This window comes from Liolophura sinensis, chromosome 8 (genome assembly GCF_032854445.1).
Source record: "Liolophura sinensis isolate JHLJ2023 chromosome 8, CUHK_Ljap_v2, whole genome shotgun sequence".
In the NCBI taxonomy this organism is placed as follows: Eukaryota; Metazoa; Mollusca; class Polyplacophora; order Chitonida; family Chitonidae; genus Liolophura; species Liolophura sinensis.
The window spans coordinates 7193198-7211820 of record NC_088302.1 but is presented as its reverse complement, the minus strand read 5'-3'; the positions used below and the strand labels follow the sequence as shown (position 1 = coordinate 7211820).

The following is an 18623-nucleotide window of genomic DNA, read 5'->3' as shown; positions in this document are numbered from 1 at the left end:
ACTGTATTGTTTATTTGGATCCATCCACTTTTGCTTTTGGCCAATTCCGATGGATGCAAAAGTGGTATTCCAAGTCTACGGGCCTCTAAAACTTCTTGTGGAAAAGTTCTTTTCACAAGGTTATAAAAGTTTTCAAATTCACTAAGTTTAACTATGAGATCTTTGTTTGTGAACTTGTGCCGCCCATAATCAAAGTTACAATGTACACTGTTGATTTCGTCTAGCAGCCTTAGTTCATTTTGGGTCACATAATAGCTAACCAACGGTTCATGCTCTCCAAGTTCCTCTGGGAATGTGTTTGGAAAGCGAGCCAACAGCTTCTGCTCCACAATTCGCACAGCTACATATTTCTGGTCTTCTCTAAGTAAATGCGGCACACTCACTCCATCAATAGTTGCCCAACCAAAAAGGCCTCTTATACTGGAAATGTCCACTGGGTCCTTTTCAGGCACTTCCTGGTTTTGAGCCACAGAGTTTTTGCCCCTCTGAGCAGAGGTTTGAGGTTTCTGACAATGGGCTGGGGGAGCCAGGGGCGGAGGAACACAGAGCTGACCACGGGGAGGACCTGCCATGGAACCGCTTGAAGGGGCAGTACTTGCATTAAGTACAGCATCTCTTGGCTCATTTTTCACAGAGGCTGGCATAGCCGTAGCTGAGGAAAAGATGTGGAAATAATATATTTGCATGTATTTCACACTCAATAGAAACTGAGAAAAGCAAGTGAGCATAGAAGGGCTGCATCATCATAGCTCACCCTTCCAATGATCCTATAACTTAACCATCATTCATTTCTATAGCAGTGTTTACATTAAACAATCACCCGTTTTATAATGTCCATGTGTGGTGTTACTGTTGCTGTTGAATTTTTGGAGGGTATTTACCTTTAGGCCTGCCCATTCATTTCCATACAGGTTTCCCTTGGGCTACGTGTGATTTCTCATACACTTCACTATACTTTTACAGGGCTTTCATAACTAGCCACAATCATTCATTTCCACATACCCTGTCATATGATTGCTTGGCATTAGAAATTCCATGCACATCACTGACGTTTCATAGGGAATTCAATATTATAACAGAAAACTTATACGACAACAACCGAGTTGGTGACGACTCTAGGCCTTCGCTGGTAAGTATTTGAATGTGTGCGTTTTTTTTTTTACTTACCCCTTTGTTGGCCTATGGCATGCGAAGTTGCCATGGCTGTGTTTTTCACTCACCCCTTTGTTGGCCTATGGCATGCGAAGTTGCCATGGCTGTGTTTTTTACTTACCCCTTTGTTGGCCTATGGCATGCGAAGTTGCCATGGCTGTGTTTTTTACTAACCCCTTTGTTGGCCTATGGCATGCGAAGTTGCCATGGCTGTGTTTTTTACTTACCCCTTTGTTGGCCTATGGCATGCGAAGTTTCCATGGCTGTGTTTTTTACTAACCCCTTTGTTGGCCCTGGCATGCGAAGTTGCCATCGCTGTGTTTTTTACTTACCCCTTTGTTGGCCTATGGCATGCGAAGTTGCCATCGCTGGGAAATGAACTACAGGCATTTAAAACTGTTCAGCTAACATCCACTGTGTCCATTCCTGTAAAAATAAAGAAAGGCATCTAAAATCTACTCAATCATCTGAAGTAATATCATTTTATTTATGTTTCTGATCAAATTATTAACCCACAAAGAGCTATTAAACCTTGAAGTTTGTGATAGAGTAGGATGCTCGGCCTTGACCCAATTCAATGGTGTAGTTCCATCCAAAGATGAATCAAAAACTATTGACATAACACTGATCCTCCATGTTACAGGTGTATCACTATGTGATCATCTAGGATTTTAGATCAGTTACCTCTAACAACACACCTTAGCTTTATACACATGGCAGTTTACAATAACATATAAGATATATATAGACACACCCTAGACTGTTTTTATGTTTAGTCATGCTTGACAGAACTTACTGTGTTAACTTCAACCCTCACTTTTATCTCTCGTGAATCTATAACTTTGGTAATTAAAACCCCTCCACCTGATTTTCCCAAATCAGGCAGGTGCACCATTTACAGGACAACTAACAATCATTCAACAATTCCAAAAATATGCATGTAAACACTCATGCAAAAAGCTTCTTAATCAGTTCCTGCAAGTCACTTAACTTAGCAAAAACAACACAATCTCAACACGTTTTGACATGTAGCAACTGCAAAAAAATACTAGTTTTTTAATGACCAGATCATGTTTGATTACACAAGAATCGCATCAAAAAAACATAATTTATGTACATGTAAAAATAAATAAATAAACGAATAAATGCACATGTACATTCATGTTATATAAAACTTTTTACATAAGCGTGGTGCAATTTTAGGAAACATCACTTTAAAAAAGGCCCTCATAAAAAGCATAATAAAGTATAAGTGTTCAACAGCAGTAACATACGTGTACATAGCATTCCTGTTACATATCGACGCTCACATGACACATTTTCGAGTAAGACATCATGTCTAATAGTAAGAGTGACAAAAACATGCCTGTAGGGGACTGTTTCCAGTGAAGTCAAACACCACTTGTATAAGATCAAGAGTTTAACTCACTAAACCGGCTGTACGAGTTTTCTGACAAGGTAGACCTACAACTCTTGTATGATCTAAATATAAATTGGTAGATAGGGAAACCTTGTACACACTGACATCTAATTAGATGTTTTCAACTGTAACTAATCAAAGTTACAGCTTATATAAAAAAACATGAATTCTTTATGCTTCAGTATTTCACTAGTACACTGCACATTTTTTTAGTCATACAACAGATTTCTTTTCTGTGGTATCATAATGACGAATAAAGAATTGCGACACACATTCAAATATGATTTTGACCATTTATGCAGATGTTTAGAGTTGTGTTTAAATTGTCATTTCCACGTATTAAAAAGGGATTAAACTATTAGCCTTTAACAAACACAGACAGACACAAAACCAACGATAGACTTTCCTGTAGAGAGAGGAGAAAAAAATAGGCCCTCATCCTTCAGGCAGGTGATCAACAACAGATTATACACAGCTGGGTATCATCAACCACTAACAGTGTCACGATAATTGACAGTATTAGTCAATCAGTGACATCTGCCCAAGAGACTTTCATACAAAAAAACAGGCACTGCAAAACATTTAACCATGGTGTACTCAGTACAACATCTGATAAATCAGATGATTTGTGTTGAAGATAGCCATTAAGGTAACATGCTAATAAGAATGTTTACAATAAAAAACAAAGGTGGAAAAAATATTAACACACAGCCCTTTTAAAAGACAAGTATATATTCTGAAACAGAAGGACAAAAAGATAATCATTAGATTGAAGATGATAATGACATTTCCACATGTAAACAAATCCACAAAATAGCCAATCATAAGTAGCAGGCCAATTCCATTTGCATACTGTACCCAGCTAGCAAGTTAATGATACCCACTGTGTGATAGCTTGACAGCTAAAACCCATTATATCCCACATGTGTGATGTGAGTCATACATCAAATATGACAGCAATGAAATACAGAACAAGTCCCAGCAGGTGGACTTACTACAAATGCATAACGCAATACGACATGTGCATGTGTCTATACTGTACTGACAACCCAGACTAATTAAGTATCAACAATCACAGTAGAATTTACAGCTCATTAATGACTGATACACTGTACAGCAATGTAACACTGAAGCCTGACCTTTAGATTTTTACCTGTGAAGGACTGTGCTACAAGTTCAGACAAGCAGACAGGCTGGCTGGACAGGAAGCAGTACAGACTTCACAAAAGCAGAGGCTGGGTTAAACCACAGGTCACTTGATCAATAACAGACTGTCAGTCACAGTGATGTCATCCCCTAGCAACCAGGTCTATCCCTAGATACAAGACTCCACCCCCTCATTAGGCAGTATGTTTGGCCAGGATATAAACTCAGCCAACCATGAAGTGACTTGACTATTTAAGACACAGACTGAGATCACTGAATAAAAGTAACAATCAAAGAACAGCAAGAGAGAACAGCAAGAGAAACTTAAAAAAAAAAAAGAAAAACAACAAATTCAAACACTATAAACTATTAAAGTCTACTTGGCCAAGTCTTAGTTACCCTTGAATTTCACGTACAGTTTAAACAAGAGGTACACTTAAACTCATTTCATAAGGCAAAAGCACTTGAGAACATTCTCAAGAAACAGAAGCAAGCACCCACCACAGTAAGCCTGGTCTGCGCTCAGACAACCTGAGCTTTTGTCAACTGGCTCTGAAGTAGTTTTTTTTTTTAAAGCTGTACACCCCTTGTTAGAATCAATGTGTCACAATGTCCTGTGTACAGAACAGCAGACTGGCAGCCACACAGAGGGGCTGGGTTTAAATCTATTATAGGTTTCTTGGCAACTTGCCAGACCACACATTGGGGGTCTCACTTGGTAATTATGCACTGTCTGTTGCCAAGCAACCCTGTGCAAGGTCCTTTCTGCTTTGATAACTCTGGACAAACCTGACCTCATTTCACTAGGAAAAACCAGCTAAGGCTGGCTTTATTTATAGCTTGGGGCAATCTGACCTACTTATGCCTTCAGCCAATGGGAAGCAGCAAAAGAGGACAAATATTTGTTAAACACATGCAGCCCAGGCCTGCCAAGAAGCTTCACCTTGGAGATGAGGTCATATGGTTTCCATAGAAACAACATTTCTGCTGCACAGATGAACTTTCTATCAGTGAGTGACAAGTGGGTGTGATGAGTTCCATACACACGCTGAGCAAATAAGAGAGAAAGCCCAACTGTTTACCAAAATACTATTACTAAACCAAAATTTAAATAACAAAAGGCCTATTGTCACATCAGTTATTAAAAGAACACATTCCTGGCTATGCCTGCATGTGAGATTGTTCTGTAGTTCCAACAGAGAGACAGACAGACAGACAGACGGACATGCAGACATTTGCATAACTTAATGAACACCTCCAGGTGCACATGCAAGCTTACATGTATATATACTAGGCAAAAGATTAAGTGTTAAGATAACTAAAGTATATTTTTTTGACAGTGTAGATGTCAAACAAGGCCATTCTGAACTCAAGCCTCGGGGTAAACCATTACACTTTTCACAAGGTACCAGACAACACACTTCATGCAACTACACAGCTCAACCAGACAATCTCATTGGTCTTGGACCAGTTGTGTTCTGTGGAGAGCCTATGAGAGGACTGTTCAGTGAAGACACTCTAAAACAAACAGCTGTAACAATAAAGCCAAAGTAGAAATACAGAGTTTCTGTGCTTGTACAATAAAGTCAATGTTTATCTACAAAAGTGTTGTGGGTAAGCCATTCATCAAGATAAGAAAAAACCTAATATAAACAAAGAAAAACTTCACTGCTAAATGCACAGTCCACACATTTCTCCTTTTTGTCTCCCTGTATTCTCCATTCAGCATCCTTTTCCCTCATCTTTATTTATTCATTTAGTTTGTTACTTTTCATCACATTCAATGTCAGTGAAACAAACAATATTTTATCTAGATGTTGCCCCTGGCGTTTACAAAATACACATTCTTTCCCAACTATTTGTAGTTATGGGAAGTATCAACAAAGCAAACACCCCTAAACCAGGTATACTGGATAGTCAACAATGTAACCTTCAAACCCAAGAAAAACTATGACAAACCAGTAAAATGTGATGGAAAAAAAAAGATACTGCAATGTTCTTCAAAAATGAATCTCGTCATGACGATAGTGATAAGAAAGAGAGAAAGAAAACTGAACAGTCTGACTTCAATTGTTTTGGGTTTTTTTTTTTACACCGAACAATCTTAGTGAATCGTTTTTTTTTCTTTATTTTATATCTTCCTCACAGGGTAAGACGAAATACAAACCACAGGAATTCTGACATGTTCAGCCATGGAAAATATGCACACCATGATGCTCAACTGAATTCATAGGGAAGCATGAAAAGATTTCTGGCAAACAATAAAAAAACCATTATGTTCTCGTGGGAAAATGAGACTAACAGATTTTTTTTAAAGGAATCAGTTCAGTTATATATTTACAGGTGCATTCTTCAAATGCCCTGAATAGGCTAGACACTCTGTGTACTAACCACAAGCATCTTGTCAGCATACATGTACACTTGTATGAAGAGAATATCTATATATTTTTTTTTTTTAACTTGAATGGGGTTTAATTAACTCCAAGAATGTTTCAGGCCCTGCACAAGAATACAATGTATATACATGCATCACAGTGGTAAATTTTATGGCTGGAGACAATGGAAGAACCAGACTAAACCACAAAACCTTGGCAAGTAAACAAACTTTCCCATGATGTGTGACACACAGATGCAGAGAGAGCTCAACTGAGTGCCATACTGATGGAAGGCAAGAACCCTCCAAAAACTTCATGTAACAAGGCCTCAACCGTTCAGTGGGCGCTATCTACTGCTTATGCCCATCAAGGCTCTCCACTGTTCATGGAATTCATTGAACCAACTGAGGAATGAACCTACATCTTGCAATCCAAAGAAAAGTATTTTTTAACTGACTGGCCACGACTGATATGACATAACACACCAATTTATGATATGAAGCTCTAAAAAGGTCTTAAGAAATGTTAAAATTGTATTAATATTTAAGAAACAAATGTTTTAACACCATTTTAGGGATACTTATATCATTTTCTGCCATCAACAAAAACTATACATGTACTTTTGCACAGCCCCATAACCGTCAACACCATCCGAGGTAAATATAGTACTGGTAACTCTGGCTTAGGGAAAGAGGGAAATCACTGCATCCCTCCAAGCGCTTAACATACTTCTTGACATACACTGCAGCCAAAACAATGAGAGCTGGATCTGAGGAAACATTTACATGTGCCACCCACTGGTGTAGAGCCAAGAAACTTCCAGCAGAACCATCTAGTATCCTCTGCCAACAAGGACCAGAGTTACTTTAATAAGCTTGCTTCTTCATTTTTAACAAATATCCAACTTACTTAAATGACAAACCTTTAAAGTGTGTACACAAAGTATAAAATAACGTGTGCATAAAATGAAAGCCAAGATAGAACATTGTCCATAATTCTGTGAAGTTCAAATCATTTTTTTATTTTTCTTTCTTTCCAAAAATTCCTCAAAATCAAATATTACCCATAGTTTTTCAGAGACCATATTTTCCCGATTATTTTAGGTGCCTCTAATGTTCTTTATTTTTTGGGGGACATTACATTACTTGTATGTGGTAAACTTCTTTATTTGTAAAAGATCACCATATTTTATCTTAATACTTTAAGTGCTTTTTATGGCATTGCAAAAAATTTTAATAACATATATGAAAAAAGTTTTGGAACAGTTTTGCCTGATGCTTTGAACTTACTTCAACACATTCTTCATGTTCACTTGAGCTAGTTGGCTAGCGCTCTAACGTAGCGTAATGACCCAGGAGCCTCTCACCAATGCGGTCGCTGTGAGTTCAAGTCCAGCTCATGCTGGGAAGGTTTGTCAGCAACCTGTGGATGGTCATGGGTTTCCCCTAGCTCGGCCCAGTTTCCACCCACCATAATGCTGGCCGCTGTCGTATAAGTGAAACATTCTTAAGTACAGTGTAAAACACCAATCAAATAAATAAATAAATCAAATTGACCTAAACAGCAGGGTTGTGAGTATTTACCTCAGGTATGGTAATGCATGGAAGCTACAGAACTGAATTATCAACTACAGATTTTAATGATTTAAGATATTTTCAAGGAAAACAGGTATTGCACATCTGACAGATAAAAATATTAAATCTTACAGGATGTAAATGTTCTTGATAACATTAAAAAGTTTCAATCAAGACTGTAGTTGTATATCAGTACTCTTATTGCAATCATTAAAAAATACTTTAAATTTTTATTCTTTTAGAAGTACATATGTCTTGTCTAGGACATTTATGGCCATAAAAGCATTTTTTAAAACTTTTTAAGAATTACATTAAATCATACATTGTAGTGAATTTCGTGGGAAAATAAATTATTCATTTATTTGACTAAAATTTTAAGCCGCTATAAAGAATGTTGGTTGGAAAATAGGAGATGTCAGGTAAGACAAGGGTGTGGGATGGGGTCAATATACACAGCTGTATAATGTAATAAAACTGTTATATTACAACATGAAATGTCACATTACATTATCTGTGCATATCGACACAATAGAGCAAATTCAAGTGCATATATTTGATTTACTGTACAAATCATACCTTCCCCAGCCAATTTTTATGCTAAGATAACCCCAAAATTAATTAATATTCCAAACCATATACATATATTTATAAGTGAAATATTTTTTCTAACATTTTACGCACAAACCTCCTTGTTTAGATGCCAGCATGGAAAAACCCTGTAATCAAGTTTCCTTGTTCAATCTGATAGGAACAGAGTTACGTTTTATCCTTGTCATCGGTTCTGAATACAAAGGGAAATAAAGCACGGATGTTTGAGGACACAAAAACAGATTTGTTCTGATCTGTGTAGCCACTGAGTCCTTGACACAGGCTTGTTTGTATCCTTTAAGACTGTTGTTGGCTGGCCAAACAAACCTCAAACCAATACTTGTCCTTTTCCAAACATTGTATATACTCCCGCCATCGATTCCCATTTCTGACTGACACAGGGGGTTTCCGAGGGACCCTCTTCACTGCCTCAACATTCCTGCTTTTTTTTTTCAGAGTATATTCCATAAGGAAACTGTGTACAGTACTTCTAGTGTGGTATGGTGATTGATGGCTGATGTTTTCCCTCCTGACAAACACAACACAGAAGTTGCCAAAGCCATAGACCATTCATTGGACATAACCCACCCAACCCTCTGAAAAATGAGCCCTCCTCAAACATTTTCTTGGGATTTTGACAGAAATTTCACCTGCCCAAAAAATCTTTTTATATATATGACATACTCAATTTTTTCTAGTACAGTTGGAATAGGCCCAACAAGGAATTTTTTAAGGATGGCCTTTAACAGTTCTTTGATGGTTTGGGTGTGAGGTAAAAAGTGATAAAACTTTTCTAAACATATAGACACTGTATAGACTGTGTCCTAAATTTCACCCCAAATTTTGGCCTGATTCTGGGAGTTTTATTGATCTTTGATAAAATGAGGGGTTTTTTTTGTAGGTTTATTTGATGACATCCTATTTGTCCTGATACTGTCAGAATCAGCAGCCCCAAAAGTAATACTTCAGGCCATTCATTTGCCACTAACAATGCACCGTTAGGTAAAATTTTCACCTTTTGGGCTTGTACAAGAAAATGCATCACATTTTATAACACCTGCAGGGTTTACCAGAGTCAGGCACAGAATTGTGTGGCCAAAGTTGTCTTCCAATCATTTTTTTTTTCATCCTCATTTTAACAGCGTGAAAACCAAATTTAACTTGCTTCAAATGGTGTCCAATAGAAAAGAATTTTCTCTTAGTCTACTCTTGACATCTTGATGTGTACCATCATGACTTGTGCCATCTTGAAATGTACCATCATGACTTGTGCCATCTTGAAATGTACCATCCTGATGTGTACCATCATGACTTGTGCCATCTTGACAAATGTGCCATCTTGACTTGTACCATCTTAGCGTGTACCATCATGACATGTACCATCCTAATGTGTACCATCTTGACATGTACCATCCTGATGTGTACCATCTTCACATGTACCATTTTAATGATCACCAGATGGTATCTTATCAAATCTCATAATTGTTCAGGCCATACAGTAGGAACTCATAGAGTTACTTGACCTTTTTGTAGTACTCACTTGTAAAGCACATAAAATGATAAATATTAGCAAAAAATTGAGCAAAATAATAAATATAAATTTGCAAACTCAGGACGATCACAATCAGAGGAAACTTTACAGGCACTGTTGCCTGTGGCTGCATCACACTCCAAAGCCCCATCAATCAATAATTCTGGGCTTTAGCAGAGATTGTACACCATGCTGTCCAAACAGTGGCACACATTATTGGCTAAACCTCTCTCCATAACTACAGAAAATACAGTCTCCACTTGCACAGCTTTTTTTCTAATTCTGGCTTATGAAAAAGACAGTGATTTAAAAAAAAGTTAGCAATAACACATACATGTAAATAAAAAATTTGAACTAGTTGTGACACATTGCAACAAGCTGGCCACTGAAATATGAACTGAGCAAGATATTATTAAATTTTGGCAATCATTAAATATCCAAAGAAGCAAATGACACACATTTGATCTTCTCCCCTCACCAGCCTCTTCGGTGTTGTACCCTGTCACACACCAGAGGTATTAATTTAGACCTGTCAAGGCCTGTCAGTTTTTTGACATCAAACTTTTCCATCCCAGTTCATGATTATGATAAGACATTAAGACCCAACGATGTTACAGTAGAAGCTGATACGTTGTAATATTGTAGTCACTGTGCTACAATCAAATGTTGAGACAACAATTAATGGACCCGAGGTCCTCCTTCACACTGGTGCCACCTCACAGGATTAAAAAAATACTCCCCACTGATTTATGACCCTCGTGTCTGTGAACCTGTCTGTTAATCAACTTGTGAACCTGTCTGTTAATCAACTTGTGAACCTGTCTATTAATCACCCTGTGAACCTGTCTGTTAATCATCCTGTGAACCTGTCTGTTAATCACCCTGTGAACCTGTCTATTAATCACCCTGTGAACCTGTCTCTTAATCATCCTGTGAACCTGTCTGTTAATCAACTTGTGAACCTGTCTATTAATCACCCTGTGAACCTGTCTGTTAATCACTTTGTGAACCTATCTATTAATCACCCTGTGAACCTGTCTGTTAATCATCCTGTGAACCTGTCTGTTAATCACCTAGTGAACCTCTCTGTTAACCACCCTGTGAACCTGTCTGTTAATCACCTAGTGAACCTGTCTGTTAATCACCCTGTGAACCTGTCTGTTAATCACCTTGTTGACCTGTCTGTTAATCACCTTGTGAACCTGTCTGTTAATCACCCTGTGAACCTGTCTGTTAATCAACTTGTGAACCTGTCTGTTAATCACCTTGTGAACCTGTCTGTTAATCACTTTGTGAACCTATCTATTAATCACCCTGTGAACCTGTCTGTTAATCATCCTGTGAACCTGTCTGTTAATCACCTAGTGAACCTCTCTGTTAACCACCCTGTGAACCTGTCTGTTAATCACCTAGTGAACCTGTCTGTTAATCACCCTGTGAACCTGTCTGTTAATCACCTTGTTGACCTGTCTGTTAATCACCTTGTGAACCTGTCTGTTAATCACCTTGTGAACCTGTCTGTTAATCGCCTTGTGAACCTATCTGTTAATCACCCTGCGAACCTGCCTGTTAATCAGCTCTCTTGGGCAAGCACCTCCCACTCAGGCCCCACATCAAAAGAAAGGATGTTGAGCAGCAGAGTGACATCTCAAAACTTTACCAAATTAACAACAAAAAAAGGCCACAAACACATCCTGTTTTAGATTTGTTCTTTGTGTTGTGGTCTAAAAGTGAGTTTTACCACAGAATTTGTTTTGTCTTCACCAAAACTCTCTCGTTTTCTTCCACATTGTCTTTCGTTGACAGCTGACCAAAGGCAACTAATTTTTCTGAAACTGATGTTTCATGGACTACTACAAGTAAACTGAGGTGACAGGAAGTCTCATCTCAGTAAGTGGCAGGATATACTACATGTAAGCTGACAAGGAAAGTTGTAAACAAATGAGGTGGACACTTGGACACATTTTTATTATTTTCCTTCGCCACGCATGCCACTTTTAACATGTCTCTATTACAAGGAAGTTACGCCAGCGAATACTGATCAGAAAAAATGGAAGCAGTTTAGTAAAATTCAGCGACGCTAAGGGTGTGATCTAAGGAAAAAGTGTAATTGTTGGCTTGGTAAATGTTCAAATACAGATGCATCAGTAATGCCTTACACATATATGTACCATAATGGAATTAGAGTTGACACGTATACTGAGTAAAGTGCAGTGCAATGAACCATGAGCCTTTCCCCAATATGGTCGCCGTGAAGCCCGGCATATGTTGACTTCCTCTCCGGCCGTACGTGGTAAGGTCCGCAGTAACTTACCGATGCTCTTGAGTTTACCCCTGCTTTCCTCCCACCATAACGCTTACTCCCGTGATATAAATGAAATATTCTTCAGTATGGTATAAAACACCAATCAAGTAAATATACAAATATATTAAGCAATGTCCAGCCCTGTGAATTAAAGTATGCTCTATTTGTAAGAAATTTTCTGTCTCTTTTTTTCACTCACAGGTTGAAATATGTTGAAAAGTCTAACCACTGTTTCATGAATGATCTTTACATTACTAATTAATCTCATCTTTTCTTTCATGAATATAAACATTTCTTTTAGATTAAACACAGACTTTCTAATTTTTAGTAAACAGGCTTCTTACATTGTAATTACTATTTTTTTCAATATTTTTTTTTTAAATACAGCATTAATACACAACAAAATACAAATACATACTAAAATAACATTTACATAATAAATAATGTATTCGACCTACGTAAACTGACATTTCAAGTGGATCTATAGATATAATAAAGAAATGAACCATACACTATGCGTTTAAGATAACTTTTGTGTTTTCAAACTTTATGTACGAGTCTAACAGTCTGCACAAAGGTATCTGCTTAACACAAGTGTGATAAACATGTATGTGTGCATGTATCCACGTACGTGTGCATGTATCAGACAGTACTTGAGATAACTATAGTTGACTTGTCAGAAAATCAAGTGACTTCTAAAAAAGTTTGTCCTTTCAAATGGTACTGTATTCCCATGTAGTCAATCATTTGTCTGGTCCCATGTGTCATTATAATTGCCCTTGTTCAACATCTGTGAAGTCACACTGATGAACGCATATTCAAATAAAGCAAAATGATTTTCCAATGCTTACAAATTTTTTTTTTGCAAATAAAGGTAACTATCAGGGATATTTTCCATGAGTTTACATTTTCTACTGACTTTAAAGCCTAGGATTAACTGAAAAGGGGGGGGGGGGGTGAGGGTTGGGGTGGTCATGGGTTTCAGTTTGAGACACTATTCTGATGAAAATACCATGGAGGAGATAGGGAAAATAGGAGAAAAAGTGCATGAGACATTCTGAGTTATGCATATTCATCTCTCTTTAATATGTTTACTGCAGAACTATGAAAAGTTGTTACATGCATCAAACCTACTTTCCATTCACCAATTTTTAACTTGTCTGATTGTTTCTTTTATGCCTTACTCACGCAAACTCCACACGTTACATGAGGAAATCACTGCCATTCACCTCGTCTGGCAACGTATCCACCAGAACTGAATATTACGAACGCGTCTCACCTGTTGGGGTGCAATGGTGGCCTTAGACCCCTCAAGCTCCAGGGGGGCTACACTCATTGATACTGGCGTAACATAATAATGAAAAAACTACCACTATCAGCTTGCCTGGAAATGAGCAGCAGAACCTTCTGACAGGGGCTGACTGTTTGGTACAGGGGACACTTTCACAAAGATACTGGACAATGGTACCTTAACAGTGATGTTAACAGTGATGTTTAAAATATCGTACGACAAATGTACGATAATGAAAATGTTGCACGCTGCTTTGTGAAACTGGGCCCAGGGCAACTGCCACACATAAATAAAACAAATGTAGGCCTGGATGAGACAACGGCTCTCATAAACCAACACCATTAAAAGATGTGATTGAGTTTCTGGGGTCAATTCCTAGTTTCAAGCACCCGGGTTCCTCAAATGGAGCATGAGGTGATAATTACCTGTAGCATAGAGCTAAATGGGCAAAACAGCTGATTTTAGCCAATTCCTAAAGTTTAAATTATTACAGGACACTGACACTATCATATCTGAAAGCTTGATACATTCTGATTTCTTTTCGAGAAGAAATTTCTTACCTAAAAGCTATATTTTTCATTATGCTAAAATTGTCTTCAATGGCTATCTCTCCTGGGCTAATTTTGCTTTGTTTTCACCTCCAGAACTATAGTCGCCTGACTAAAGAGCGTGCTGAAGATCGGTTAGAGTACATGCAGGTATATGACATTATATGACATCACTACAAAACTATGAATGGTGTCGCTAGCAACTACTGTAAAATCCAGACTTTTAGCCACAATAGTATGCATGTGCCGGCCATGTATCCATTGGCCAGTGTTGGAATTTAGATTCCACCCCCCCCCCCCCCCCCCCATGTTCTCTTAAAAACAGTTATTTTACAAAAAAAAAAAAAACTATTGTGGAAGTACTGCAATACATTTTCCCAACAGGTTTGTAAGACTAATAGCTACAGTATATGTGAAAGCCCACAACAGAATAAAAATGGCAAAATAATTTGTTTATAATAGATTTAGCAGCCCAAAATATGAACCTGATCTGCATGTTGTCTCAGTGAAGTCATGTCCATGAACCATGTTTTGGAATAACCAAGTATTTTAAAGTGAAAGTTGGGACAACTGTGCATATAATTTCTACAAACAGGTCCTCAAATGTGTGAAATGTCCAGAAACTCGAACTTGATCTGTAATGTGTCAGGTGAAGCTATGTACCAATGGCTGTGATATAAATATTGTACAAAATGTCCTGAAACTCGAACTTGATCTGTAATGTGTCAGGTGAAGCTATGTACCAATGGCTGTGATATAAATATTGTACAAAATGTCCCGAAACTCGAACTTGATCTGTAATGTGTCAGGTGAAGCTATGTACCAATAGCTCTGATATAAATATTGTACAAAATGGCCTGAAACTTGAAGCTGATGTGTTACTTGTCATGATGACGCCAATTCAATACAAGCAACCATTTTGAAAAGATGTCTGGAAAACAGATTCTTTACGGATCAACAGATCACGCGTAAACCACCCGACCAGTCCTTGTGCCCGCAGAGGATTAATAAAAGATGTGACTATCTCAGCTTATCATCAGTGGTCTCGTACCTTACCGGCCGGTCTGCCAGTGTCCAAGATGAAAGACGAGTGGCTGGCCAATATATTTCTACTACATGGATGTCTCTATCTACATGTACTGGTACCAGAAAACCCTTCCAATGTACAGCAACAGCCAAACCAGCAAAATCTTAGGTCAATCATCACTCCAGATTAGTTTATTTCATAGGGTATTTCGATGATCACTGGGTATTTCGATCATCACAAGTTGCAAAGGCTATTTTTGTTAATGTGGTATTCTCTAATGACACTGTTGGAATTGCTAACAAATATTTATTAACTTCAACTGTTTCAGAGTAAAGTTTTACCCTAATTACTTAACCTTTTTGCGTATGAAGCAGCAAATTTCAGTGTAATTAATGCACCTTTTTCATTTGATTTTGAAGACAAAAGTTGGGTTGGCCGATTTCAGAGCTTGACAAAAAATATAAGTTTTGCAGTCTACACAGAATAATCACTTCAAGAATATGATTAAATAAACAACCTGCAAACATGCAAAAAGATTGAATATTTACAGTAAATCATTTGATACGACCCATGAGCTTTGGATCACAGGTGAAAGGTCAAACTTCAGCATGTTCACAGTGCAGTGTCAACATGGTAAAGATGGTGTGGTAAACAAAACCAATCCTGACAGACAATAACAAGTCTTTTACATCACATCACGCAAAAGCCTCGTACATGTACAGAGTACTGTAAAAGTTCAACCTTTTGAAGCAGTTAAAGCACTTATTTCAGTGGACTTTATATATACACTTGTTTTGAAACTGATGCTAAATATGATTTGTTTGTGTCATTAAATATGCATGCTTCATAAAACTGTGCAAATTATTTCTTTACACCTCATACAGTTCTCTCGGAATGTTTCATAATATTGGTTGCAGAGGAGGTTGAAAGGTTGCAAAAAGTCCAGAAAGCAGAGTGCACTCAGCTAGTGATGTTCATCAGCCTTCACTTAGACACCACAATATTCACACCAGCACCCTCAGTCAACAACTTCACATCTACATGTCACATATGTCCAGAAACTAACATATAGGTAGCACTTGTCAGCAATTTTAAATACCTTTACCAAGTCTGCAAGTTTAAACGAGGGAAATCCAAACGGTTCATGTACTTACCTTTTTTTGTCACTTGTACAAATAAGTGAAGAGCGGAAGCTACATTTATAGCATCTGTTATGTCTGTTATGTTTTCACATTTGTCTTCCTGTTAGGCCACGCAGTCAGAGGCCATTGGAACACTCAAGGGTACTAGACAACCGGAAGACACCAGGGCACCCCAGGACACCTGCAGGCAATGGAACACCAGAAGGGGCAAATTCATTTGTCAAAAAAATCCTTTTTCGCAGTGGTGGTAACATTGTGGTAATGGTTTATTGCTGAATGTTTACCACCACCCTGGCAGTATTTCATCAAACACCAGGTAATATTTGGCCCCATCTTTCATTACTGTTGGATTTTTTTTTTGTATTTATTTGAGTGGTATTTCACTTATATGATGGCAGCCAGCCCTATTACTGATGCAGATTGAGGAATTCAATCAATGGACAAATATGTCCACATGTATGATTGACCATTTATAAGCCACATGTAAGCCTTCACCAAGGTAGGGCTAACCAGACCGGTATGGGCTTAAATTGTCAGTTTCTTCCTCTATTTAATTGTCATAAGTGTACAAATTACTAGCCATTGCACACTTACCCATGATGTAGCTGCCAATCCACATACAATCTGCAGGTACTCTAAATGACCCTAAATTCCGTCCATGACCAACTTGCCATTTTTCCTGATTCTGAGAATTCTATTAATTTTAGAAAGGTGTTTCGAAGGTTGGTTGTAACATGCGATGATATTCTCCTGGAAAAATGTAGGTTGCAGCCAGAAAAATACAATTTTTTATCACATTTATTTGCCTCTAAAAATGCACTTTTGTGGTGAAATTTTAAGTTAGGGTATTCTTGTAGCATGTAACCTGATTCAGGACAAAAACCCCCGTCATATTTAAAGGAAAGCAATCTTACTCTTGAACAAGGTAATACATGTATTGTATGCACAAGTTTATATCATGGAGGATACTTCTGATCAATATATTACATTTCCTAAAAATATAAATAAGAACAGAAAAAATGGAATATTGATGAATGATCTAAAAATCATTTACTTGTAATATCAGGAAAAATGTACAGGTATTAATCAAAAAAAGAAAAAAAAGAATTGTTCCGTAAACATAAATGTTGGACAGAGATGAATGGGTATGCTAAACAGGGTGTTTCTGCACACTGAAATTCTGCCGCAGATACAAACATGATGCAACAAAACTGGATGACTTCGTCATCTGATGGGTTCAGGCATGGGTTCAAAGCGCCATTTCATATCTACAGGCAAATGAATAAAACTAGCTCATGTGGAGTTCTATTTTTGCACGGTGCTGAAGTCTGAACACGTCAAAAAATTGTTAGGGGCATGTAAGATTTGCTTGTGACAGGTTGACGAAAATCCTCCCTATGACAGGTAAGGAAACCAGTCTAAAAATTGTTAGGGGCATGTAAGATTTGCTTGTGACAGGTTGATAAAAACCCTCCCTATGACAGGTAAGGAAACTAGTCTAAAAATTGTTAGGGGCATGTAAGATTTGCTTGTGACGGGTTGATAAAACCCTCCCTACGACAGGTAAGGAAACTAGTCTAAAAATTGTTAGGGGCATGTAAGATTTGCTTGTGACAGGTTGATAAAAACCCTCCCTATGACAGGTAAGGAAACTAGTCTAAAAATTGTTAGGGGCATGTAAGATTTGCTTGTGACAGGTTGATAAAAACCCTCCCTATGACAGGTAAGAAAACTAGTCTAAAAATTGTTAGGGGCATGTAAGATTTGCTTGTGACAGGTTGATAAAAATCCTCCCTATGACAGGTAAGGAAACCAGTCTAAAACACTGCATACAAGGTATCATGAGAATGAATGAATGAATGAATGAATGAACGATTATGGCTTAACGCCACATCGGCAATATTTCAGCCATATCATGGCGAGAACAAAGTGACAACAAGAGACGGTTAAGGTTTTCGATATGATAGTGTGAACATCAAAAGTAAAACAAAAATTACAGAAATGTTTAAAATCAGATAAACCAAAAATAAGAGTTAAAACTCGAAAACCAGCATATTTTAAAAATAGTTTATCTAGAAATCTATATGTATATAACTGTTTATCTATAAATATTTACGACAATTAAAATTTATATTTTATGATATTTATTATTAAAATTTATATTTTATGAAGGCCAATGGCCTTCAAATATTTTATGACAACATCGCCAGCGATGCTGTCAAATAAATCACATATAGAGTTGACTGTGCAAAATTTTTGCTGAACATGGCCAAAGTCCACACAGTCAACCAGGATATGTTTGATGCCATATTGTGCATCACATCCAACACACTCGAGAGCATTGCTCCCATCTAAGATGAAATTGTGAGTCTGATGAGAATGCCCAATACGACGCCTCGTTAAAACTACTTGGTCTCTACCAGACATTCCATAAGTATAAGAATTGTAGCCAATGACAAGATGAAAGGTATCATGAGATAAAGATAAGTTGGGTGTTGAAATGATTAGAGAATTAACATCCGTT

At 37.6% G+C, this 18623-nt stretch overlaps 2 protein-coding genes across 2 annotated transcripts in view; one reads left to right on the top strand and one right to left on the bottom strand.

Annotated features, from left to right (window-relative positions):
• The window catches only part of LOC135474047 (uncharacterized), a 28629-nt gene that overhangs the window by 5894 nt on the left and 4112 nt on the right, over positions 1-18623 (bottom strand). Inside the window, 3 exon segments of the mRNA XM_064754039.1 lie at positions 2-652; positions 1485-1578; positions 16112-16280. Of these exon segments, the coding sequence (XP_064610109.1) occupies positions 2-652; positions 1485-1542 (709 nt within the window). The 5' untranslated portion in view covers positions 1543-1578; positions 16112-16280.
• On the top strand, positions 10536-11489 carry LOC135472493 (protein LicA-like). The gene has a single exon (XM_064752018.1). The coding sequence runs from the start codon at positions 10536-10538 to the stop codon at positions 11487-11489; it is 954 nt and encodes a 317-aa protein (XP_064608088.1).

Bases quoted from the DNA above. Each gene is read 5' to 3' on its own strand.
- LOC135472493 (XM_064752018.1), top strand. From the start codon at position 10,536: ATGACCCTCGTGTCTGTGAACCTGTCTGTTAATCAACTTGTGAACCTG.